The sequence below is a fragment of the Lemur catta genome, chromosome 3 (assembly GCF_020740605.2).
Source record: "Lemur catta isolate mLemCat1 chromosome 3, mLemCat1.pri, whole genome shotgun sequence".
Lineage (NCBI taxonomy): Eukaryota > Metazoa > Chordata > Mammalia > Primates > Lemuridae > Lemur > Lemur catta.
Genome location: NC_059130.1, coordinates 101,108,929 through 101,136,018, shown reverse-complemented (window position 1 = coordinate 101,136,018; position 27,090 = coordinate 101,108,929). Strand labels below are relative to the sequence as shown.

Genomic DNA, 27,090 nt, shown 5'->3' with positions numbered 1-27,090 from the left:
TCTTAATTTAAAATACTTTATTGCTAAAAAATGCTAACAACCATCTGAACTTTTAGTGGGTCCTAATCTTTTTGTTGGTGGGAGGTCTTGCCTCATTGTTGGTGGTTTCTGACTCATCAGGGCAGTGGTTGCTAAAGGTTGGGATGGCTGTGGCAATTTCTTAAAATATAACAGTGAAGTTTGTTGCATTGATTGACTCTTCACAAAAGATTTCTCTGTAACATGCAATGTTTTGATACCATTTTACCCACAGGAGACCCTCTTTCAAAGTTAGAATCAGTCTTCTCAAACCCTGCTGCTGCTTTACAAATTAAGTTTGTATAACATTCTAAATCCTTTGTTGTCATTTCAACAGTGTTCATAGCATCTTCAACAGGAGTAGATTCCATCTCAAGAAACCACTTTCTTTGCTCATCCATAAGAAGCAACTCCTGGCCGGGCCCGGTGGCTCACGCCTGTAATCCTAGCACTCTGGGAGGCTGAGGCGGGTGGATTGTTTGAGCTCAGGAGTTTGAAACCAGCCTGAGCAAGAGTGAGACCCCGTCTCTACTAAAAATAGAAAGAAATTATATGGACAGCTAAAATATATATAGAAAAATTAGCTGGGCATGGTGACACATGCCTGTAGTCCCAGCTACTCGGGAGGCTGAGGCAGGAGGATCGCTTGAGCCCAGGAGTTTGAGGTTGCTGTGAGCTAGGCTGACGCCACGGCATTCTAGCCCGGGCACCAGAGTGAAACTCTGTCTCATCCATTCAAGTTTTATCATGAAATTGCAGCAGTTCAGTCACATGTTCAGACTCCACTTCTAATTCTAGTTCTCTTACTATTTCTACGACATCTGTAGTTACTTCCTCCACTAAAGTCTTGAACCCTTCAAAGTCATCTGTGAGAGTTGAAACAAACTTCTTCCAAACTACTGTTAATGCTGACATTTGTATCTCTTCCCATGAATCTTGAATGTTCTTAATGATGTTTTGAATGGTGAATCCTTTCCAGAAGGTTTTCAATTTACTTTGCCCAGATCCATCAGAGGAATCACTCTCTATGGCAGCTATAACCTTACAAAATGTATTTCTTAAATAATAAGACTTGAAAGTTGAAATTACTCCTTGATCCATGGGGTGCAGAATGGATGTTGAGCTAGCAGGCGTGAACCCCACTTTAATCTCCTTTTACATCTCCATCAGAGGTCTTGTGTAACCAAGTACATTGCCAATGAGCAGTAATACTTTGAGTGGAATCTTTTTTTCTGAGCAAGAGGTCTCAATAGTGTGCTTAAAATACTAAGCCATGCTGTAAACAGATGTGTTGTCATCCAGGCTTTGTTGTTCCATTTATAGAGCACAGGCAGAGGAGATTTAGCATAATTCTTAAGCACCCTGGGATTTTCGTGTGGTAAATGAGCATTGGCTTCAAGTTAAAGTCACCAGCTACATTAACCCGTAATAAGAGAGTCAGCCTGTCTTTTGAAGCTTTAAAGCTAGGTATTGGCTTCTCTACCTATGAAAGTCCAAGATGGCATCTTCTAATATAAAGCTGTTTCATCTACATTGAAAAATCTGTTTAGTGTAGCCATTTCCGCTAATGATCTTAGCTGTATCTTCTGGATAAATTGCTGCAGCTTCTACGTCAGCACTTGCTGCTTCACCTTGCCCTTTTGTGTTACAGAGATGGCCTTTTTCCTTAAACTTCGTAAGCTAACCTCTGCTAGCTTTAAACTTTTCTTATACTGCTGTCTCATTTCTCTCAGTCTTAATAGAATTGAAGAGCATTAGGGCTTTGTTCTGGATTAGGCTTTGGCTTAAGGGAATGTTGTAGCTGGTTTGGTCTTCTATCCAGACCACTAAAAATTTCTCCATTATCAGCAGTAAGACTTTCGCTTTCTTATCACTTGTGTATCCACCTGAATAGCCCTTTTAATTTCCTTCAAGAACTTTTCCTTTCCATTTTACAACTTGATTAATTGACAAAAGAGGCCTAGTCTGCAGCCTGTCTTGGCTTTCGATATGCCTTTGTCACTAAGCTTAATCATTTCTAGTTTTTGATTTAAAGTGAGAGATGTGGGACTCTTCCTTCCCTTGAACACTTAGAGGCCTTTGTGAGGTTATTATTTGGCCTACTTTTAATATTGTTGTGTCTCAGGTAATAGGGAAGCCCAAGGAGAGGGAGAGAGACAGGAATGGCCAGTTGGTGAAACAGTCAGAACACACAGAATGTTTATGAGTTACGTTCATCATCTTATATGGACATGGTTTATCGTGACCTAAAACAATTATAATAGTAATATCAAAGATCATTGATCACAGATCATGACAACAGATAATGATAATAATGAAAAGGTTTGAAATATTGCAAGTATTAACAAAATGTGAGACAGAGACACAAAGCAAGCAAATGCTGTTAGAAAAATGGCTTTGATGTGGAGTTGCCACATACCTTAAATTTGTTAAAAAACACATTATTTGTGAAGTGCAATAAAATGAAGTATGCCTATAATCTTTTCTTAAAAAAGTATTAATGTAAGTTTAAGATGCAGGAATGAATATAACAGTTAATATTAAGTATTATGTGGGTATATACTCATGGGAGGTACTGTTTAGAAAATCCCAGCAATTTGAAAATTAGTTTTTAAAATGGTTTCCACTTAAACTACCTGATAAACTACTTAGAAAGAATGGTTTGGTGGTGCGATTGGGGTTTAAGTGGTAGGGAGCCTTCATAATTAGGGTTTTAATCTACATAGCCTTTGCTACTAGTGCTTATGAATTCAATTATTTAGATATGGAAAAATTAGGTTTTATATAGCCATGCTAAAATATATACTGTGCAATTTAAAATGTATGTTTACTTTTAAAAGATACTGTTTTTTAAGTATTTTAAGTGTAATATACTATTATTTTTAAAGAATGTTTTGAAAATATAATTCTAAAGAAGAAAATTAAAATCTCCTATAATCCTACCTGTAAAAGTAATGAATGCTAACCATTTGATGTATTTCCTTTTAATCTTTGAAGCATACTAATTCTCACAACAGTTTTAAGAAGTAGGTGGTATATTAATTCCATTTTATAGAAAAGAGCCTAAGGATCAAAGCAACTTACAAGCATATCCAAGAAAACTCAGGTTTTTAGATTTAAATTTCAGTGCCTTTTCCCTACAGCGTTATCACCTTTGTTTTCTTTGGTTATTTTAGCTCACAAAAAGGTAAGAAATGAATTACACTGTGTCTTATTTTATCATTGTTCTTATTTTTAGAGACATTTTAAATCCAAAGGATGTGATCAGTGCCCAGTTTGAAAATACTACCACTAGTAAAGATTTTTGCAGTCAGTCATGTTTGTCAACGTACGAACTGAAAAAAAAACCTATTGTTACCATAAATACGAATAGTATTTCAACCAAATGCAGCATGTGTCAGAAGAATGCTGTTGTAAGTTACCTTTTTACTTTATTGTGGGGAGGAATCTAATGTTTATGCTTAAAATACAGCTTTTGATGTTCTCTGCTTGTTGTTTCTGTGTTGTTTTTTAATCCTAGATTAGACATGAAGTTAATTACCAGAATGTGGTACATAAACTTTGCAGTGATGCCTGCTTCTCTAAGTTTCGTTCTGCTAACAACCTCACCATGAACTGTTGTGAGAACTGTGGGGGTTATTGTTACAGTGGTTCGGGACAATGCCACATGCTTCAGATAGAGGGACAGTCTAAGAAGTTTTGTAGTTCAACGTGTATCACAGCATACAAGCAGGTACATGACCATATTTAATCCTTTGTTCATTTCAGGGGGGTCTAAATTTTTTAGTGGGAATGATTTATGAAAACGTTTTTTCATAATTGCTTATTTGCTTAACTCATACTCTTTACATATAAATCGTATTTGTCATGTGAATGTGTGAGTGTGTGTCAAGTACTTTTATAGAGTTCTATAAGTAGCAGTTTTCATGCATTTGAAATACATGGATTCTTTATTTCAAATGTGATTTATATTTTTGAATAACATTGCAAATTCAAAACAGTAGCAGTGTATCTCTCAGAGATAGTCCTTTTCTTCTGATGTGTAGCCTTCTAATCTTTGCAATAACATTTTGATTTGCATATATGCTTTTTATTTGACATAGAAAGGTCCAAGTTGCATATGTATTCTTGAAATTGGATCCACATAATTAAAGTTGCAAGCCAGAAAATCAAAATCCTAACATTAATTGTTATAGTAACAGGTTTTTCCTTGTCTTCATGAAATAGGAGAAAATAGATGTGAGTTGTATTATTATTTGGTGAATTAATGAGGTTCACAGAGGATGAACTGAATGAACGCTGTACAATAAATATCTTTTATATAGTTTTGTGTGTATTAGATATATGTTTTGTTAGTAAATTTTGATCAAATGTTTTAAAATTGATAAACCTAAAGGAATGGTAAAAACTTTTTGCGTTTTTAATTTTACAATGGTTCCCTGTTTCAGTGCATTTTCTGATCATTCTTTTTCTTAGAATAGTGGATTTTTATTTTTATTTTTTTAAAAAGAAAAAAAAACTTGACCATAAAACATAGTCAGTTATATGAAATAGTGTATTTTTATACAGTCCACCAAAATTGGTGAATTTAATACTGTCAATTGGAAATTTTCTAATAAATTGTTCTTAAAACTTTATAGTAATTTTGGCATTTCAACATTATATAATATTTCAGTTTATTTCTTCTTAATGTAAAAGCACATTAAAAGGTCTTAGCTTTACTGTTTATTCCTTATTTGTGCTCTCATAGGGAAAAAAAATCCCAGTATCTTCATGATATTGTATCAGGTACTAAAAGTTACTTGGATTCAGTTCATTGAAAGATGATTCATAGTCCACAAAATGAGGAGAAATAGGATGAAGCATCTTAATTTTAAACTTTTTCATTACTTTTTTTCCTTTTTTTTTGAGAATAGGGTCTTACTGTATTGCCTGGGCTAGAGTGCAGTGGCATTATCATAGTTCACTGCAACCTCAAACTCCTGGGCTCAGGCAATCTTCCTGCCTCAGCCTTCCAAGTAGCTGAGACTATAGGCATACATCACCATGCCTGGCTAATTTTTAAAAAATGTTTTTCGTAGATACGGTGTCTCTCTATATTGACCAGGCTGGTCTGGAACTCCTGGGCTCAAGCGATCCTCCTGCCTTGGTATCCCAAAATGCTGAGATTATAGGCATGAGCCACTGTGCCCAGCCAAGTCATTACTTACTTTTAATTTAGCCCAAACCTATTAAGTTTCTCATATATTATATTAATATGTACCTTGGTAGAGAAAGAACTGGAATTTAGAAGTAAGGCAGATCTGGATTTGATTCCAGACTTTCTGTTCAAATATGATTTTACCTGGGGCAAAGCAGTTAATCTCCCTGAGTCCCAGTTTTCCTGTGTGTAAATGGCTGTAGTACCACCCATGTCACTGGGATGGTGTTAGGGTTATATAAAGTACGAATGAGAGAGCACCTCGTATGGAATCTGGCACATTGTAGATGGTCATTTCTGCTGCTTTTTTTTCGTCCTTACGTATAATTCATTCAAACATTAGATGTAATTCCTGTTTTGAGGAGGAAAACAATTTATGTCTTCTTGGGAAAATAGACATACAACAAGTAAATAGCGATGCCATGATCAAAGTCTTAGTTGGTACAGTGGGCCATAGAGGAAGCATTGTCAGCTCTACTTGATAGGGAAAGATGAGACTATCAGCAAAAGCTTTACAGATATAACTCTTGACCTAGGTCTTAAAAATGAAGTTTATGTTTGCAGACCTTATCAGGGAGGAAAGGGATATGGGGTTGGAGATTTAGAAGACATTCCAGAATTCAGGACTATGTTGTTTACTTTAATATGTATCTATGTTAATATCAAGTCTTACAAATTTGTCCTTTAAGAGGGAGGAGACATCTTAAAATCTCCTAATTGGTGCTAGACATACTTTGTAAGTTATCCTGAATGTGTGACATGTTATTAATATTTAGCATTTTTTGCTGTGGAATCCCTAATTGGGTGCAGATTTAACAGACTCTTTGCTTATATTTAGACACTTGTGATATCCATGGTTTGTTCCCACTTTATTGCTATAGAGGACTCATTTATTATTAGTGGTAGAATACTTGACAATTAGCTTTTTAATATGTTTATCAGTTTCCCTGAAGTCACATTTTATTGTTATATGCAGCACCTTTGGGAAGTGCTTCCAATTTTTAGGATAGTATAATATAAGGGCATGAACTCCCTGCTGTGTTTTAAAAATTATTAAACTATGACTAGAGTGTGGTGGCTCACACCTGTAATCCCAGCACTTTGGGAGACCGAGGTGGCAGGGTTGCCTGAGGCCAGAAGTTCATGACCAGCCTGGCAACATAGCAAGACCCCCCCTCGCCCCCCCGCATCTCTACAAAATGTAAAAAAATTAGCTGGGTATGGTGACACATGCCTGTAGTCCCGACTACTTGGGAGGCTAAGGCAGAAATATCCCTTGAGCCCAGGGGTTTGAGGTTACAGTGAGCTGTGATTGTGCCACTTCACTCCAGTGTGTGTAACAGAGTGAGACCATGTCTCTAAAATAAGAAAAAATAATGTTAAAAAAAAATTGTAAAACTATGGTTATAACCAATTAATTACTAGGTTATAACTAGCATAATTTTTAATGAAATAGAATAGAATGGGAAATACCAAAGTGTATCACATGTTGTCATGATATATATTGCTCTGTAAGACTTTTTTCAGTTTTACATACATATATATTACACAGATGCAAAATCTCCAGAGTATGTGTTTAATGGGTCACTTTGTAAAATTTATTTCTCACTGAGAATTGTAATCATGAAAGTTTGAAACACACTGATTTAAAATATTTCAACAGCATTTAATGTAAATGTTTCAAAGAATTAATGCTTTTACTAGGAATTTGGTAAAAATGAATGTTGTTTTATTCTCTTAATAGAAATCAGCCAAAATTACACCATGTGCGCTTTGCAAATCATTGAGATCCTCAGCAGAAATGATTGAAAATACCAATAGCTTGGGGAAAACAGAGCTTTTCTGTTCTGTTAATTGCTTATCTGCTTACAGAGTTAAAATGGTTACTTCTGCAGGTAATATTGGTTTCATAAACTATGAAATGTAATAATTGAAAAAATTAGGGTTATTACTTTGTTTTGGTGGTATGGATTATTCTCCAAATTTGGTTGATTTTTTAAGGCAAATTTAAAATATTTCAGATTTTTGTTGTAAAATATCACCTATTCCCTTGATTACTTATTTACTTATAAGTGTATTTATGCATTAAATCCTTACCACTGGAATTTCATATGGCTCTTAATGTATTTCTTTATCCACACCTGATTTAAGAGTCATTTATTTTGTAGTTTCAGGGTAGACTGTGACTACTTTTAATTAAAAAGTTTTTAATGTTAGTTTTTGTCTATATGTGACATGAGTGAGATGATTGAGGTTAGTTTCAGTTCCTGCAACTTAATCCGGCCCTTGAATTTTTGTATATTGTATAATTATTTCTCATATATTTGTGTACATTTGTATATATTACTTATTAGTTTTTATTTTGATTTGCTAAGGTGTACAAGTTCAATGTAACAGTTGTAAAACCTCAGCAATCCCTCAGTATCACCTAGCCATGTCAGATGGAAGTATACGCAACTTCTGCAGCTACAGTTGTGTGGTAGCTTTCCAGGTATGGCTTCAGAAATCTTCCTCTTCTTCTGTCAGTAAGACACCTACTATAGTAATGTAAACTTATTAGGTGTTTACTAGTGCCTGGATTGTCTGAGTTTCTATTTAGTTCTACTAAACTTGCATTCTTAGTTCATCCTATATTTGGAGGTATGTCATTTAACTACCTTCTATAAAATTAAATAGTACTATTCTCACCCAAATTATCTGTTGGGAGGATATTATTTTTAAAGATTATTAGTGAAATTATTTTATTTGGTCATAAATGAGACTTCCCCTATTCAGTTGTAAAGTTATTCAAAGGCAGGAATTTCACAGACATACATGTGTTCTTACATGCCTAGAACTGTGCTTGGTATATATAAGCACGCGATACTTATTTGTCTGAACAAATGATTTAACTGATTTTTTTTTGCTGTTTTGTGTTTTTCAGAATTTATTCAGCAAACCAACTGGAATGAATTCTTCAGTAGTGCCCCTGTCTCAGGGCCAAGTAATTGTAAGCATCCCCACAGGTTCAACAGTGGCAGCAGGAGGAGGCAATACCTCTGCTGTTTCTCCCACTTCTATCAGTAGCTCTGCTGCAGCTGGTCTCCAGCGCCTTGCAGCCCAATCCCAGCATGTTGGGTTTGCACGAAGTGTGGTGAAAATCAAGTGTCAACACTGTAACCGTCTTTTTGCCACAAAACCAGAACTTCTTGACTATAAGGTAAAGTATAGGTTCATGAAAAGGGTTTGACTGTATCTGTAAAATTATTTTTAGCTTTTCCTCTCTCAAAATTGTGCCATTTGTTTTGAAAGTAATAGGAATGAGGATTTACGTAAGGCAAACCAAAAGTTTAATTAGTACTTAATGATTATTTCTTTGCAGGGTAAAATGTTTCAGTTCTGTGGCAAGAATTGTTCTGATGAATATAAGAAAATAAATAATGTAATGGCAATGTGTGAATATTGTAAAATTGAGAAAATTGTAAAGGAGACTGTGCGATTCTCAGGTGCTGACAAGTCATTCTGTAGTGAAGGTAAAGATAGAAGATTATTTTACTGAGCATGTTGGTTGTTTTAAAAGTAGCTGATGATTCAAGGTATTAATATGTAAGTTTATTATTTTATCCTTTATGTATCATGCTAAAGCCTTTTTTATTTGTTTATATTTAGTTCATTCTTTTTTGGTCTAGTCTTTTACATTATACAGATATTAAAATGAAGTGAAAGATCCTCAGTATAATGCATAAGAAGGTGATATATTTAACATTTATTAGGTAGATGGGAAACTCAAAGATCTTTTAAGTACTTGCACTTATTTCTAAATGGAATGCCTTATAGTAGCATCCTAAGTTTGTATTTTTATTGTTTTAAACAGCCATTGTGTTTCTGAATATATATTATGTGAATATGCAAATCAGTATGAGGTAGATTGTTTTCTTTATTTAGATGATTATTTTAGTCAGTCATCTAGAATGTTTTGCTTTACTCTAAAACTGCACAAGGTTAGCCTTTTAGACCAGTGGCTTTCAAACCTTTTGACCACTGCATAAAACAAGAAATACATTTTACATTGTGACCCAGTATATTTTCACATACCCAAATAAAACAAAAGTTTGATTACAATAAACTTACTATATGTGATGCAGTTTAATATTTTCCACTTTGTCCTATCCTGTGTTATTTCATTAAAAGAAAAAATGCTAGTTTTGATCCTCTAAATTAATCTCTTGATCTGCTAATTGCTCAGGACCCAAGAGTAAAAACTTTGTTCTAGGTCATTTAAATTAAAGATGTAGATAATTAATATTTTTCCCTAATGTTAAATTTATCTTTCCTGATTTTTAGGTTGCAAATTGCTTTATAAACATGAGTTGGTAAAACACTGGGGAAATCACTGTAAAATGTGCAGTTATTGTTTACAGACATCTCCCAAATTGGTACAGAACAATTTGGGGGGAAAGGTGGAGGAGTTCTGTTGTGAAGAATGCATGTCCAAATACACAGTTTTGTTCTATCAGGTAAATATAATTCACATTCCTGGGTTTTTAAGTTAAGGCATAAATTATTCCCTTTTTTAATTTCATGTTGTATGAAGGACAATTTAATGATTTAAAACTTTTAAGTATTTGTTTTATACTCTAGCAATTAATATAAGATTTAGGAAGACTTTAATGTCCTTGAAATCTTATTCCTTCTGTTTTGATTTTCTATAGGAGACATATCAGTCTTAAGACATCAAAATATTTAAAATTATTTTATTAATTTATTTAAATAGTATGAATTTGTCTTCTGAAGTCTGAGGAAGATAGGCCTTATTTTCACTTACTTTGTTTCTTAATTGCTATTTATTGGGATCCCTATAATATTTACATGATTTTAAAAAATTATTTAATATAAAATCATTAATAGTAAATATTTACCATTTCAAAATAGTCAACCTTCAATTTTATGATCTAAATTGTAAGTTAATATCCTCATTTGTTTTGTGTGTCCTGTTTTTACTCTGTCAGACCCCAGATAATTTGTTTCTCACTCCTTTACTATATTCTTTTTCTTTTTCAGATGGCCAAATGTGATGGTTGTAAGCGACAGGGTAAACTCAATGAGTCCTTGAAATGGCGAGGAGAAATGAAACATTTTTGTAACCTACTTTGTATTTTGATGTTCTGTAATCAGCAAAGTGTATGTGACCCACCTTCACAAAACAGTGCAGGTAAAATTAAACTTAAGTAATGAACGAAGTCTTTTGTCAATACCAGGAACTCTAACTACTGATCTACAGATCAGAAACTGTAAACAGTTGTCAGTAATTTTATGAAACATCAATTTCCTTTTGTTCAAATGGCATTAACATTTAGATCCTTTTTAATTGAACACCTAAGATTAAAGCCATGTAAAAATAAAAATGAGTTTTTAGGTTTCTCTTGAGCATATTGAATCAAATAAACTCTGTAAGAACTTTGTGGGAAAGGATAACAGTTAATGTTTTGTAATTGGGTGTAATTAGCTTCCTTATAAAAGATAGAGACTACTTATAACAAAGGGCATGAAGTCTAAATCACATAGCCTTTTAAATATACCACATGTGTAGTTAGGCCATTTAATCTCAGAAACTTTATGGTTTAAAAATAAAACTAGTACCATCCTAAAAGCTACAATACCTTTAAGTATAGTCTTTTTACAAATAGAAGCAAGATCTACAGGAGCCTATTCCAGAAGCTTTAAAAAATCCTTTCTATATGAAGGCAAGATTTAAGGAGCACATTAGGGTTGAAATGTCCATTGAATCTACCATGTGTTCTTCATTGGGATTGTACCTTTGGGGATTTTTTTTGTTGGTTTTTAAGTGGGACTGTTTGTTGCATTTTTACACAAAGATGAAGAACATGGAAGACTTTCAAATTTCACTGATTAAAAAAAATAGAAAACCCCAGTTAATCCTGAAGCAACTTTTGTTCCAGCAGAAATTACTCAAACTTGAAAGCATTGCATAACTTCCATGAGATGTTGATTTCTGTGTGTGTGCATATAAATTATATGAGGTTTCTTTATTTCTGTTTATTTTAATCAGCAGGTGTTTCCATGGCTCAAGCTGCTTCATCAGGGCCTCCATCTCTGAGAAAAGATTCAACCCCAGTTATAGCTAATGTGGTATCATTGGCAAGTGCTCCTGCTGCTCAGCCCACAGTGAATTCTAACAGTGTCTTACAAGGTATGGCTTGATTTGAAAGCATTTAGCTAGCCTTTTTGAGTTGAGTACAGTGGTTCTCTAACTGTTTTCCATCAGTTTTTATTTTCTTATGTTTGACACATTCATAATAGGACTGATGGTGCACTGCAGGCTGCTAGGGCATTGAATAGTGTTTTCACAAGTTCTGTACTCTTTTTCTCATATTTTAGTATTACTGGTCTCTTTCATTGAATTAAATTAAGGTAATACTTGTTCTTAATATGAGGCTTTGTGTTTGTGGACTCAATCAGCTTTTAATGCTAATGTTTAAATAATTGTAAAATATCCTAAATATATGTTTTAATTTATATCAAGGTGCAGTTCCAACAGTAACAGCGAAAATCATTGGGGATGTAAGTTTTATTATTTTTATTGGTATTGTCACTGTATTTATTTTTCATTTTTATGCAGTATGAATGTCTGAGTTAATTTGCCCACTTTTATTCTTTACTATATAAAATTTCATGAACTCATTTAATCTTTTTTCAGGAATAGGATTTTCTGGTTATTTAAATAGATCTGTTATGTATGTAATTGCTGTGAATTTTGTTCTCTTATGTAGTTACTGAAGATTTTTTTTTTAATTGTACAGAATTAAAGTAAGTTGTACAGAATTTAGGCATAAAAGACCGTTTTGGATGTTTTGTACTAAACTCAGATTATAAATAAAATATTTATAAAATATAACTTATCCCCCTGCCCAGTGCAGATTATTAAAAACCACCCCTCCCTTTGTTTTTTAACTCATTAATATTTTCTTCTTTGTCTCTTGAAAGAAGAAAGTAAATAATGAGAAAAACTTATGACTGGAATAGTGGCATTTCTAAAATGTTTCCTGGTCTCTAGGATAATTTTCACATCATCTTAATTCAAGTTACTTAAATGATCATAAGTGATTCTGTTATTCCTAGTTATCTCGGAACTAAGTTCTCTGTAAGACTTAATCAAGAAGTCAGAGTTCTCAGCCGGGCGCAGTAGCTCACACCTGTAATCCTAGCACTCTGGGAGGCCGAGGCGGGAGGATTGCTCGAGGTCCGGAGTTTGAGACCAGCCTGATCAAGAGTGAGACCCTGTCTCTACTAAAAATAGAAAGAAATTAGCTGGACAACTAAAAATAATATATATAAAAAAAAATTAGCCCGGCATGGTGGTGCATGCCTGTAATCCCAGCTACTAGGCAAGCTGAAGCAGGAGGATCGCTTGAGCCCAGGAGTTTGAGGTTTCTATGAGCCAAAGCTGACGCCATGGCACTCTAGCCTGGGCAAGAGTGAGACTCTGTCTAAAAAAACAAAGAAGTAAGAGTTCTCATTTTATTTTGTTTATTTATTTTTGGCAGGTCAAGGGGGAATAGGCTCTGTTGCCCAGGCTCTAGAGTGCCATCATAGCTCACTGCAGCCTCAAACTCCTGGGCTCAAGCGATCCTCCTGCCTCAGCCTCCCAAGTAGCTAGGACTATAGGTGTGCACCACCACGCCCAACTAAGTTTTCTATTTTTTGAGGAGACGGAATCGTTCTTGCTCAGACTGATCTTGAGCTCCTGGCTTCAAGCAATCCTCCCATCTCAGCCTCCCAAAGTGCTAGGATTACAGGCATGAGCCACCTCATCCAGCCAAGGGTTTCATTTTAAACTCGGCCAACATTGTTACTGATCAAACAATATGTCACACTACAAATAGCATTTTTCTTGGTAAACATAAATAGTAATTAGATGCATTCAGAGTAATACATAGTTATTAAAATACTCCATTGCTATTAATATTTCAAGAATATTGTATTTCTCACACATTTAGTTGAATACTTGTTAATGTCTCCCACATTATTCCAGTATGGTATTTATTTTTAAATTATATTTCTTATAATTAATAAGATTTTAAAAATCTTTTATTTCTAATTTCATTTTACTAGGCAAGTACACAAACAGATGCCCTGAAACTGCCACCTTCCCAACCTTCAAGGCTTTTGAAGAACAAAGCTTTATTATGCAAACCCATCACACAGACTAAAGCCACCTCTTGCAAACCACATACTCAAAACAAAGAATGCCAGACAGGTATGTTCCTTGATCTTTATTTTTTGTTTCTTAGTGGAAAGGAATGTGGGATTTGCTTACATTGAGTATCCACTATTTCCTAGGTGATGTGTTTGGTTGCTTGTATATATTACCCAATTTAGTACTGATAACATCCCTGAGTTAGGTATTTTCCCCATCTGAGAGTTAACAAATTAGGTTAAAGAGAAGGAGGTTAATTGATGATACCATACTCTGAATACTTCATTTAATTCCCTTATTAATGACAAGTGTAATATTATGAGGTAAGCCTAAGCTTTGTAATTATATGGACAGGCTCTTAAGTGGCTCTATTGTTTTCCAGAGTGCCCTTAGGTTTGAATTACTCTACACTCTGTTTCAAATAAAAGCAGTTACTTTGAGGAGAGCTTCAGAGCATTCTTTTCTTATGAACTGCATCTCAGATAGAATCTCTGAGCCACATGTCTGGATGTTGGGCAGGGTGGTAGTCTCTGGTGTTCTTAGCTTGCCTCTCCTATCTTGGAACTTCTGCCTTACAGTGGGCTGGGGTGAGGGTGATCAAGACCGCAGGATTCTTAGCCTGCCATTCCTGGGGTAGAGTCTCCATACAATGGGTGGGAGATGGGTAGAGGGGAGTTCCTTACCTCTTGTGCATACGTATCAGCAATTTAGCCTTTTCAACTTTGAATTTGAAGGGATATGACATGCTGGTGGCCTACTCACTCTTGGTGAGATATGGTTACCCTTGATTAGGAGCTAAGGGGAGAGAAGGCCATTCTTCCTGCCCTAGCCACCCAAAGTGGAATTTCTGTCAAATTGAGCTGAGCTGGGAGGATGGAGCAGGTGGTGGCTGAAATGTCACAAGACTCTCACTATTCTTACCAAATTTGAATAAATTTTCTTGAATAAATGTTTCTTTATTTTCTGTATGCTTTTAGGACAATTTCCCAAGAATTTCAATGGTTGGTTTTTAAAATAGTTTTAAATAGTTTCACTTTGCCTGTTTCACTAAGGAATGGGTCTATGTAGCCCCCTCATGCTGGTATCCATGCTGGCAGAATTTTTAAACTAGAAAGAAATCCTTCATTTTTAGATCTGCAGTGTTATCCTATAGGTCAGTGCTTCTTAAACATTGATGTGCACATGAATAGGAATTTTATTAAGTAGATTCTTACTCAGTGGGGCCTGAGATTTTACATTTCTTACAAGCTCCCAGGTAAAGTTAGTGCTGCTGTTCCATGGACCATATAGAAATAGCAAGGCTATAGATGACTTAGTTTTTCTTTTTGTTGTGTCAATAGTAGTTTATTTAGTATTAATGTAGTTTAGTTATCAGACATCTCTGACCAAGTAACATTTTTTTAACATCCACTGTATTTTGATAAAATTGATTCCATGTTATTTTCCCACCTCTAACCCTAGTCAAATTGTCAGCTTTTCTCTTGTTGTCCCTAGCATTACTTTTCTCTCCTACATTAATGATTTTACAATCACCTAGCATATTTTCTGGCATATAGAAAGGACTCTATAGATACAGATGCTCCTTTACTTAGGATGGTATACCCATCATAAGTTGAAAATATCACAACTTGAGAATGCATTTAATATGCCTAACCTATTGAACATCATAGCTTAGCTTATTTTAAGCATGCTCAGAACACTTACATGAGCCTACAGCTGGGCAAAATAATTCAACACAAATCCTGTTTTATAATACTGTGTTGACTATCTCGTGTAATTTATTGAATACTGTACTGAAGTACAATTTCTACTGAATGCATGTCGCTTCTGCACCATCATTTAAGTCAAACCATCATTAAGTCAGGGACTATCTGTATTTGTTAAATAATAGAATGAATCCTCCATCTTCCCACTTTCTCCCAAGTTTTTTTCCCCCATATTCTGTTTATCTTTTTAATACTTAGAACATCTGCTATATATATTTCTTTTTTGTAGGTATAACCTACATCATTACCTAGAGTAGACCCCCATAATCTTAGCCCTGCATATTGTAATTGCTTCCTACTTTAACAGTTGATATATTTTTTATTCTATGCTAAAATAGCTGCCAAATTAACCTTTTTTGATGACATTTTCATCACTCTACTCTGTGCTAACAAATCTTCAATAGCTCCTCACTGTCTGCTACAAATGATTTTAAAATGGGCGTTATGGCCTCATAAAATTTGCCCCTCTACCTATTCAGTCTCCTCTTTACCATATTGTACGTGTTCATCTTAGTAGTTTTCCATACCTCTCCTAAGATTAATGTTTCAATCCTTTCCAATCATCCATCCAAATTATATCCTGCATTTATTTTATTCTTACATCACTGACGTTTATTATGTTACCTGATTTTTTGTCAGAGTCGTACTCAAGCCTCTTTTTTGCTACCTTAGTTATTTCTCCTTTGTAAGAAATCCTAGTATTAATGTAATAAGTTCCACTTACTTTGAACCATAGATTTCCATAAGCTTTTTTTTTTTGAAATTTTATTAAAATGTTTCTAACCCTCTTTTTTTGTGTGATTTTTTTTTTTTTTTTTTTAATTAGAAGACACTCCAAGTCAGCCCCAAATTATTGTGGTACCAGTTCCCGTTCCAGTGTTTGTGCCCATACCCCTTCATCTTTATACTCAGTATGCTCCGGTCCCATTTGGAATTCCAGTTCCAGTGAGTAGTCATTTAGAGATTAAGGCTAATTTAACATGCATTTTCCTCCACTAAAATTTTATAGCTCTGTAAAGAAATTTTTCACTTGTTAGTAAAATATTCCTAATTCTGGTTGGCTATTACCATATTGCCATTATTACTTAATGTGGAATATATATATTATTTGTAGCCTGCCTTCTCAGAGATCATGGTATAGCTTTTTTAAAGAAGTTACATATGCAATAAGAGCACTCAAATAGAAAAAGATCAGAAACTATGTATGTGAGAATCCTGGATTTTAGGAAGAGTGAAAACAAGAATACTGTGATTTATATTATTCTCACTTGTTTTTAAAGAAAAATGGATTTTTTTTTTAAATTTATTTTTTTCCTGGTTCTGAATTCTTAAGAGAAACAGTTGTGGGAAAATGTTAAGTGAGAAATATAAGCTAAAACAACAAAAACTAAAGGAAAATGTATTATGGAATTATTCTTTTAGAGGATTTAGAGACATACTTTGTTGAATATCCAGAAAAGCACTTACTGAATTTTTATTTAAATGGTTCTAATCTTATAAAAACAAACTATCAAGACTGTTTTAATCATTAGCAATGAAAATATCTTAAATTTGTTTATTATGTTAATACTTAAATCATCTCACAAATAATGCTTTTGGCAACAAACCTATTGCGTGAGAAATTTCTCAGTCTACCTTGATCTTTCCAGATGCCTGTCCCCATGCTTATTCCATCCTCAATGGATAATGAAGATAAAGTCACTGAGAGTATTGAAGACATTAAGGAAAAGCTTCCCACGCATCCGTTTGAAGCTGATCTCCTTGAGATGGCAGAAATGATTGCAGAAGATGAAGAGAAGGAGAAGACTCTATCCCAGGGAGGTTGGTACAATCTTTAAATGCAAAGAAAGAAAAAGCACATGCAAATTTTTAGGTAACTCAAGTAATTTTAAGTACCAGAAAGTCAAGTTGTTTTTAAAAACTTCAGTGTGTTTAAATACCAAGCTTCTGGGGTTCATTAAACTTATTGGTACTTCTGAAAGCTCTTAATCCTTTTTATGAAGATAAACTAAGTATTGGTATTTAACACAGTTTTTAGTTGTTAAATGATTCCAGAAAAATAACTGGAAAAATCAAAGTTTCATGATCATTTTCCAGTTTTATCCCTATATTCAAAGCCATGGTCCCCATATAAGAATTCCTATTATATAGCAGTCAGCATGCTGGTAGAGGGTAAATAGAACCTTAGGATGGAAAACCATTTGGCTCAAAATAACCTATAGATAAATCTCCTACTATTAGTGAGGAATAATGATAATAACAATAGTTAACATATATGTGTGCTTACCATACTCTTGGCATTGTCCTAAGTGCATTATGTGCATTGCCTCCTTTAATCTTCACAGCAACCCTATGAGGCAGATGTGGGATACTGTTTACTTCAGGTTTCTCATTTGGAAAATAGGACATAGACTTGCCCTCATTATGCAGTCAGGAAGTGATAGAACCAGAACTTGAATCCAAGTCTGACTCCAAAGTACATGATACTAACCAGAATCACTAATATATATTCCAGAAAGATTTCTAGCCTTAATTAGCACTTCCTTGATTTTAGGATACAGGAAGAGGTAGAGAAAATGGTGTTTAAGATAGTTGAAATATGTAGGTGAATTTTTACAAAGGCTTTTTCATATATCACTGATGAGCCAAGAAATTACTCTTTTCTTGACAGTTTTTTCTTTTATTCGGTGGTGAATTTTAAAAAGGTAGCCACTGGGTTTTTGATTTTGCATAATAAATGCTAATTTCCTGAATATTGTAGCATTTAAAAAAACTGCTATCAGCTTTTCTGTTGTGTTGTCAGTAACATTTACAATCATACATATTCTGAAAGATTGGTAAAAGTTTGTTATGCTACTGTTTGTTGTGTTATTTGCTCTTTACTGTATAATCTCATAATTCTGACTCCTTTATATGTAAAGTTTAACGTGTTGTTCCTACGCTTGATTTCCTAACTTCTAATATTATATTTAATTCAAACAATTCCTGATGATAAACCTTATTTTAAGTTGGTTTCTCCTTTCGTATCAATATTTAACATTTATCAAGTCCTTCTGTATAAATGTTGCGACTTTGCCTTTGTCTACAATAGAGTGACATAAAAACTTTCAAAACTAAGTTTCAAGACAGATAGTCATAATCGTTGTGGTATAGATAAAGTCAAATGGGTTAGAAACAAAAGAGGGAGAAATGAATTCCAACTGAGAGTATCTGGCTCTCTGATTTTAGGGAAAAGAAGCAGTGTTTTCTGGGTAAAGTTTTTTTTTTTTCCTATTTTGAATCCTTGAGGTTCTTATGTTTAAAGTATTTTATAATTGATAGAACTGTGTTCTGTGTAGTTCATGTGCAGATTGTTCATGTAACTTATATTCTAAGTCTACTGGCCTTTTGATGGAGTGGTAAAGATTATTATATTTTGGAGGGAAAAGCAGTTTAAAGCAGATTTGTCAATCTTTTTTTTTTTTTTTGAGACAGAGTCTCACTTTGTTGCCCGGGCTAGAGTGAGTGCCATGGTGTCAGCCTAGCTCACAGCAACCTCAAACTCCTGGGCTTAAGCGATCCTACTGCCTCAGCCTCCCGAGTAGCTGGGACTACAGGCATGCGCCACCATGACTGGCTAATTTTTTCTATATATATTTTTAGTTGTCCAGATAATTTATTTCTATTTTTAGTAGAGACAGGGTCTCGCTCAGGCTGGTCTCGAACTCCTGACCTCGAGCGATCCACCTGCTTTGGCCTCCCAGAGTGCTAGGATTACAGGCGTGAGCCACTGTGCCCGGCCAGATTTGTCAATCTTTGAATAAATAAATACCAGGAGTTCAAGGCCAGCTTGGGCAACATAGTGAGACCTTGTCTCTTAAAAAAACAAATAAATAAAAAGCATAAGGATTTAAAAATAAAGTAAATATCTCTTTTGCCATGATTTCTTTCATACTGCTGCTTAAAGTGTAGCCACTGTTAACAGTGATGATCTAAGTGAATTTACCATTAATGCCTAATTTTATTAATGAATTGTCCTTTCTGCATATGAAGTCTGTTTACTTAGAGCTCTGTAGTATGATTGATGTGTATAGTGCAGTCATTTCATTTGAGATGTAATTTGTTGTGTATATTTATAAATTGTTTTATTATGTGCTTTTCTTTCTCTTAAGGGTCTCAAACTTCTGAACAGGAACTCTTTCTAGACACCAAGATATTTGAAAAAGGTTTGTAGTTGTAAATATGTTTTGTTTCTTAGAAATAACTACCCTCTGTTAGTAAAACAAACCCAAAAAGTGTTGATACCCTTGGATTTAATATTTATAATTTTAGCTATATTTGTAAGGGGTGTCAAATATCTATGATGTGTGCTGATTTGTAATGAGAGTAATAAAAGCTATCTCAAATATTTTAAGGATTGAGATAATGCTTTTAAAATGCTCACCAAGAATGTGAGTCCAATTCTCTGAGACTGATGAGCAAGTTACTTCATTCTTGAGTGTACCTAGGTAATGGTCCAAAAACTATATCTTAGTTTTTGGTATTCAGGGATTTAGGAAGGTTTCTGAGCATGTCGAGAGACTATCATATTTTCAGGACTTATTTGTTATCTGTATATTTCAGACCAAGGAAGTACATACAGTGGTGATCTTGAATCAGAGGCAGTATCTACTCCACATAGCTGGGAGGAAGAGCTGAATCATTATGCCTTAAAGTCAAATGCTGTGCAAGAGGCTGATTCAGAATTGAAGCAATTCTCAAAAGGGGAAACTGAACAGGATCTGGAAGCAGATTTTCCATCAGGTTTGTGCAAAGTACCTGTCCACCGAAAGTCCCATATTTTATAAGATTGGTACAACTCTGAATTGACATTATTAAGCAGTTATAATGAGTTAGAGGTAATAATCTAGGGCACAAATGGTCCCTGCCTTTGTAGGTGTTATTTTGTGCTATATTGTTCTTACAAGTGGTTAAATTTGGTTTTAAAAATTTTTTTAACCTTTTCCACAATAACCAATCAAACCAAAAGTTCTTGGTTTTCTTGATTGTTAATGAAGTTTCATTTAAGTACTATATTCTTGGTTTTTCATAAGTATGTAAGTGAAATTCTTACTTTATCACAAACAAAATAATAGATATAGTGATGATTACCTGATATTTCCTTCCCCAGTCTAAGTCTTTATTTAAACTTGTGAGTTATTTACCTCACATTGTGCTTTCTGCTGATTATTATAGAATCCTTTGACCCACTTAATAAAGGACAGGGAAACCAGGCGCGTTCCCGAACAAGACGACGACACAGAGATGGCTTCCCCCAGCCCAGACGAAGAGTAAGCAGCAGCTTCATTTTCCTAGAATTTTTTTTTCATTCATTCTACCAGTATTTATTATAATAGTTCCTGCTGTTTACAAAACTCTGTAACAGCCAGAGCCAAGGAGCTGGAGCTCCATACATTATTTTGCAGCTTTGTGTTTTTGTGATTTTACTTTTGTTTCTTGAACTCAAGAACCTTATCTTTTATTAACATTTCTTTCAACAGGGTCTTTTCCTTTTTCTTTTGTTTCAATAATTGAGGGTTTTTTTTTTTATTTTAGAAAGCTTTTTGTAATCCTTTTTTATCGTTTTTTTAAAAGTTTCTAAATTTAACTTTTTACGTTATTAATACAGAGGTGCACTATTTTATATAGTACAGTGTAATAGTGAAGTTGACATGGGGCTGTTTTTCATGTTGACAGCGCTTTCCCATACCAAAGTTGAAAGAATACTAGCTTTATTTTTTTAATTAAATAATTAGCTCTGTTGAGTTATAATTACATTCAAAAATTTATAAGTTCTGGCCGGGCGCGGTGGCTCACGCCTGTCATCCTAGCACTCTGGGAGGCCGAGGCGGGTGGATCACTCAAGGTCAGGAGTTTGAGACCAGCCTGAGCGAGACCTCGTCTCTACTAAAAATAGAAATAAATTATCTGGACAACTAAAAATATATATAGAAAAAATTAGCCAGGCATGGTGGCGCATGCCTGTAGTCCCAGCTACTCGGGAGGCTGAGGCAGTAGGATCGCTTAAGCCCAGGAGTTTGAGGTTGCTGTGAGCTAGGCTGACGCCATGGCACTCGCTCTAGCCCGGGCAACAAAGTGACACTCTGTCTCCAAAAAAAAAAAAAAATTTATAAGTTCTAAGTGTATGGTTTGATGGACTTCAACTAACATATACAATAAGTATGTGACTACCACCACAGACATGAACAGTTTCATTGTACCAAAAAATTGTCTTATGACCTCTGGTGGTCTGCCCCTCCAGCTGCTGACAACCACTGATCTGTTGTGCAGATCGATGCAAAATGGTACTGCTTTGCCTTTTCTAAAATTTCACACGAATGGAATCATATAATATGTGATCTTCTGGATCTAGGTTCTTTGACTTAGCATAATGTTTTTGAGATTCATCCATGTTGTTTCATGTCTCAGTAGTTGATTCATTTTTATTTCTGAGTAGCATCTCATTGTATGGACAGATACAGTTGTTCAGCTGTTTATGTTTAATAGGTGATGGAAATTTGGGTTGTTTCCAGTTTGAGGCTTTTTTGAATAAAATTTATTGAAAATATTATGAACATATGTTTTCATTTCTCTTGAGAAAAAAGATCTAGGAGTTGGATTGCTAGGTTTTATAGTATGTGTATTTTTAACTTTGTAAGAAAGCTGCCAGACTGTTTTCCAAACAGTTTTCTTTCCAAAGTAAGTGTACCATTTCACATTCCCACCAGCAGTGTATGAAAGTTGTCTGCTCTATGACTTCCATGACTTTGCTAACACTTAGTATTGTTAATTTTTCATTTTAAGTATTTTAGTGAATGCGTAGTGGTATCTCATTGTGGCTTTAGTTGTGTTTCCCTGATGACTAATGATGTTGAGCATCTTTTTATATGCATATTTGCCATTCATGTGTCTTCTTTGGTAAAGTGTCTGTTCAAATCTATTGCACATTTCTTCATTTTTTTTATTGGGTTGGTTTTCATCTTACTGAGTTGTAAGTATTCTTTACTATCAATATAATTCCTTTATCAAATAATTCTTACTTGATAAGAGCAAAATACATTTGTTATAGTCCATACAAATTTTTAAATGTAATTATTAACTCAATAGAGCTAATTTTAAAAAAAGGAGTATTCTGTTACCTCTTTTTTTATTTTCTTGATGAATAGAACATTTTAATTTTGAGAAAGTTTATCAATTTTTTTTTATTTTATGGATCATGTCTTTTAATATCTTGTCTAAAAATCATTGTCTAACTTGTGGTACCTAAGCTATTCTCTTATATTTTCTTCTAGAAGTTTTATAGTTTTAGCTTTTATGTTTATGATCTATTTTGAGGTAATTTTCATGTATGAGTTGAAGCAAGGGTCAAGGTTCAGTTTTTTTTTTTTTTTTTTTTTTTTTTTGAGACAGAGTCTCGCTCTGTTGCCCAGGCTAGAGTGAGTGCCGGGGCATTAGCCTAGCTCACAGCAACCTCAGACTCCTGGGCTTAAGCGATCCTACTGCCTCAGCCTCCCGAGTAGCTGGGACTACAGGCATGAGCCACCATGCCCGGCTTATTTTTTGTATATATATTTTCAGTTGTCCAGATAATTTCTTTCTATTTTTAGTAGAGACGGGGTCTTGCTCTTGCTCAGGCTGGTCTCGAACTCCTGACCTCGAGCGATCCACCCGCCTCGACCTCCCAGAGCTAGGATTACAGGCGTGAGCCACCGCGCCTGGCCAAGGTTCATTTTTTTGCATGTGGATATCCAATTGTTCCAGCATTGCTCTTGGAAAAGACTATCCTTTCTCCATTGAATAATATTGGCAACCTTGGTAATAGTCAACCATATATGTGTGGGTCTGTTTCAGAAACTCTCCTTTGTGTTCCATTGATTTATATGTCTATTTTTATACTAGTACCAACTGTCTTGGTTACTATAACTTTTCAAGAGCCTTGAAATTAGGAAGATAAGATAAATGCTCCAACTTTGTTCCCCTTTTTCTAAATTGTCATTTGTATGTCCATATAAATTTTAGAATCAGTGTGTTAGTTTCTACAAGAAAGCCTGCTAGAATTTTGATTGGGGCTGTCCTGAATCCATAGATCAGAAAATTGACATCTTAGGAGTTTTGAGTCATCTAATCTGTGAATGTGGTGCTTTCTCCTTTTATTTAGGTCATCTTCAACTTCTCTCAGTAGTGTTTTATATGGTTCATTTTACAAGCCTCCTTATATTCTGGTAAATTTATTTAATAAGTATTTAAAATATTTTGATGCTGTTGTAAATAGTGTTATTTTCTAATTTCATTTTTCAGTGTTCCTCATTAGTATATAGAAATACAGGTGATTTTTGTATATTTACTTTATGTCCTATAACTTTGCTCAAATAAAATCCTTAGGATTTTCTATCTAGACAATCATATCTATGAATAAAGGGAATTTTACTTTTTCCTTTCTAATCTGAATCGCTTTTCTTTTCTTTTTTCTTTTCTTTTTTTTTTTATTGCTTTATTGAACTAGCTAGGATCTTCGGTACAATGTTGACTGTTAGTAGTGAGAATAGTCGTTTTTGCCTTGTTCCAAATCTTAGGGCAAAAGGGTATAGTCTTGCAGCATTAGGTGTGATGTTACTTTAGGTTTCTCATAGATGGCCTCTATCAGGTTGAGGAACTTCTCTTTTACTTAAAATTTGCTGAAAGTCTTTTTTATCATGTTTGGGTATTAAACTTTGTCAGGTGGATCTCTTGCATTATTGAGATGATTATCTGGCTTTCCTTTTTTAAGTCTATTAAAATGATGAAACCTTTTGATTATTTCCAAATGATTAACCTTGGATTATTGGGATAACCCTACTTTTTTATGATGTATTTATTATTTTTTTATATTGCTAGATTCAGTTTGCTGATATTTTAAGGTGTTAAGTGTCTCTGTTCAAGAGGGGTATTTGTCTGTAGTTTACTTATAATGACCTTATCTGGTTTGGTATCAGGGTAATGGTGACATCATAAAATAAGTTAGTATTTTCCTTCTTTTCTAGTTTCTGAAATATAATTTGTATAATTTCTTTAACTGTGATAGAATTCAACAGTGAAGCCATCTGGGTCTGAAGTTTTTTGTGGGAAGGTTTTAAACCATAAGTTCTAGTTCTGTGGCTATTCAGGTTATCTATTTCTTCTAGAGTAACCTTTGAACAAGTTTGCAAGAAATTTGTTCATTTCATCTAGGTTGGCAAATTTATTGGCATAATGATACTTACAGTATTCCCTTATTATCCTCTTTAATGTCTTCAGGATCAGCTATTGGTAATTTGTGTTTTCTCTCCTTTTTTTCTGATCATTCTAGCTGGAGATTTATCTTCTTTTAAAAATCTTTTAAAAGAACTTTTTGTTTTATTAATTTTTCTCCATCTTATTTTCTATAGATTTTTGCTTTTTAAAAATTATTTCCTTCTTTATCCTTCATTTGGGTTTTAATTTGCTTTCTTTTTCTAGATTATAGGTTTTAGATTTAAAAAAATTTTTTCTCCTTGTAGCATTTTAATACTGGAAATGTCCCTCCAAGTACCACTTTAGCTCGGTCACAGAAATTTTAGTATACTTTTGTTTTCATTTTCAAAGTTCAGAATATTTTCTGATTGCATTTATGGTTTCTTCTTTGACCCATAGAACTGTTTAATGTAGGATATTGGAGGAAATTTTTTTGGACATCTTTTCATCATTGGTTTCTGATTTACTCCCATTATAGTTAGAGAATTTATTGAGGCTTATTATAGCCCAGAATATCATCTATTTATATGTGCCATTAAATAGACCTGAGTGATAATAACAGTTATCTCGACTTCATTGGGTGGATCTAGTGTCTGGAATATACCCAAATGTTTGTTTGGATTTTTTTTTTTTTTTTTTTTTTTGAGACAGAGTGTCGCTCAGCTGTTGCCCTGAGTAGAGTGCTGTGGCATCAGCCTAGCTCACAGCAACCTCAAACTCCTGAGTTCAAGTGATCCTCCTGCCTCAGCCTCCCAAGTAGCTGAGACTATAGGCACACACCACCATGCCCAGCTAATTTTTCTATTTTGGGTGTAAACGGGGTCTCGCTCTTGCTCCTGAGGTCAAGCAATCCCACCTCAGCCTCCCAGAGTGCTAGGATTACAGGTGTGAGCCACTGCGCCCGGCCCATATCCAAATGTTTGTAATCCCTCAACAGCTGTACCTATGTGCAGGCTGTTGGCCTCTGCCAGCCCCCTAATGCCATGCAACAACCTACCCTAACCTCGAAGCATGCACCACTGTGCCCCTGCTGGAGAGCTCCACAACCCCAGTGCTAGGTGGGGGTAGGAGTGGGAGCCTGCTAGTGAGTGGACTGAGCAGGCTGCCCAGGCCCAGGGAGTGCAGGCCTCACTGACCTCTGATTACTACAGTCTTTCCTATATTTAAACTTTTTGTTCTTTCCTCCTCATATGGATTGGATCTAATCTCTGAAACCCTTTCTAGCTCTGAGAACTCTGAATCTTTAGGGTGTAAAACTAAATTGCATATTCCATAAATTTATTCCCTTTCCAGCTTTGAGAACCCTGATTCTTAAAGATTCAAAATTAAATTTTATATTCTGTAAAATTTTGAAATTCTTACAGGGACGGAAGAAGTCTATAGTGGCTGTGGAGCCCAGGAGTCTAATTCAAGGAGCCTTTCAAGGGTGCTCAGTGTCAGGGATGACACTGAAATACATGTATGGGGTAAATGCCTGGAAGAACTGGGTTCAGTGGAAAAATGCCAAGGAAGAACAGGGGGATCTAAAATGTGGAGGTAAACACACAGCATGGATTTGTGTCTTGATTTAGGTGGGGGGAGACAGAGATACATAGTCAAAAATATATTCAAAAGAGATAAATTTTAGGTAAACATAAAATCATAAAACTTTGGTTTTATTTAAACTTTCACTTAAACTTTTTATTTATTTTTATTTCCTTCTCAGGAGTTGAACATGCCTCATCTAGCCCATGTTCTGATCCCTTAGGAAGTGCTCAAGACCGTGCACTCTCTCAAGAAGCCTCAGAGCCAGGTTGTAGAGGTAAAACTTGTTTCTCTCCATTTTGTATGAATTATTTATAATATTGTTAATTTAAATTTGTAAATTGAATATTTAAAATTATTTAAAATTTGGAGTCTTAAGGTTTGAAAGAGAAATTAATATTTTAGCCTCAATTTTAAAGATGTTATAAAGGTAGTTGTGTCTTCGGATCATGAGTTTACTGTGCACATGTAAGAAATTTTGTTTCATTTCTAACACTACGCAAGTGGCTCAGAATTTGTCTTCTTGAGCCCTATGTCTTATAGTAACCCATATGGAACCCTGTGTGAAATTTTCTTTTTTGAGAAAAATACCTGGAAAAGCCTTGCTTCTGGAACCTGTAGGAATTTTCCCTAACAGTGAGATTTATATAACTGACAATGTTTATGGGTTTTACTTAAGCTGCCAGGAAATTTGGAATCAAATAAACACTTCAAGTAAAGCAACAGTATATACATTTTAAGGCCTACATTAGTTTTCATTTTTTGCTCTTTTGACATCCTGTTCTAAATTTTTGTTTCAGTTTATCTTTTTTATTATCTGTGTTTTATGTAAGGTATGTATACAATCTTTTTGGAATGAGATGGTGCAAGTATGGATGAGTACGTCCATGTAACTAGATTTTTTGCCACTTTCCAACTATATACCTTCTCTCATATACCTGGCTGATTGTATATGCTCTTGGCTTCACTTCAGTCAACCCCTGCTGGGTTTTGGGTACATGTAACCCTCCTTATTGCAGCAGTTGGTCATTGCTCTGGGCTGTGACTGACTCCAGTTCCTGCAGATCAAGTGTAATCTCTGTGCTCCAAGTTTATGTAAATATACCCCTGTTATGGGG

General features: G+C 34.6%; 1 protein-coding gene across 3 annotated transcripts in view; it reads left to right on the top strand.

Moving 5' to 3' along the window:
- ZMYM4 (zinc finger MYM-type containing 4) overlaps positions 1-27,090 on the top strand; it is a 151,780-nt gene that overhangs the window by 106,311 nt on the left and 18,379 nt on the right. For 2 of the 3 annotated variants that reach the window (XM_045548292.1, XM_045548294.1), the window contains 18 exons: positions 3,257-3,431; positions 3,539-3,751; positions 6,963-7,113; positions 7,594-7,709; positions 8,142-8,417; positions 8,580-8,730; positions 9,542-9,714; positions 10,259-10,409; positions 11,268-11,408; positions 11,742-11,779; positions 13,331-13,475; positions 16,008-16,126; positions 16,831-17,002; positions 19,333-19,386; positions 19,784-19,963; positions 20,396-20,490; positions 25,813-25,984; positions 26,154-26,249. In XM_045548292.1, the coding sequence (XP_045404248.1) occupies positions 3,257-3,431; positions 3,539-3,751; positions 6,963-7,113; positions 7,594-7,709; positions 8,142-8,417; positions 8,580-8,730; positions 9,542-9,714; positions 10,259-10,409; positions 11,268-11,408; positions 11,742-11,779; positions 13,331-13,475; positions 16,008-16,126; positions 16,831-17,002; positions 19,333-19,386; positions 19,784-19,963; positions 20,396-20,490; positions 25,813-25,984; positions 26,154-26,249 (2,618 nt within the window). The remainder of the gene's footprint in view (positions 1-3,256; positions 3,432-3,538; positions 3,752-6,962; positions 7,114-7,593; positions 7,710-8,141; positions 8,418-8,579; positions 8,731-9,541; positions 9,715-10,258; positions 10,410-11,267; positions 11,409-11,741; positions 11,780-13,330; positions 13,476-16,007; positions 16,127-16,830; positions 17,003-19,332; positions 19,387-19,783; positions 19,964-20,395; positions 20,491-25,812; positions 25,985-26,153; positions 26,250-27,090) is intronic. The other variant, XM_045548293.1, reaches the window with a different exon arrangement.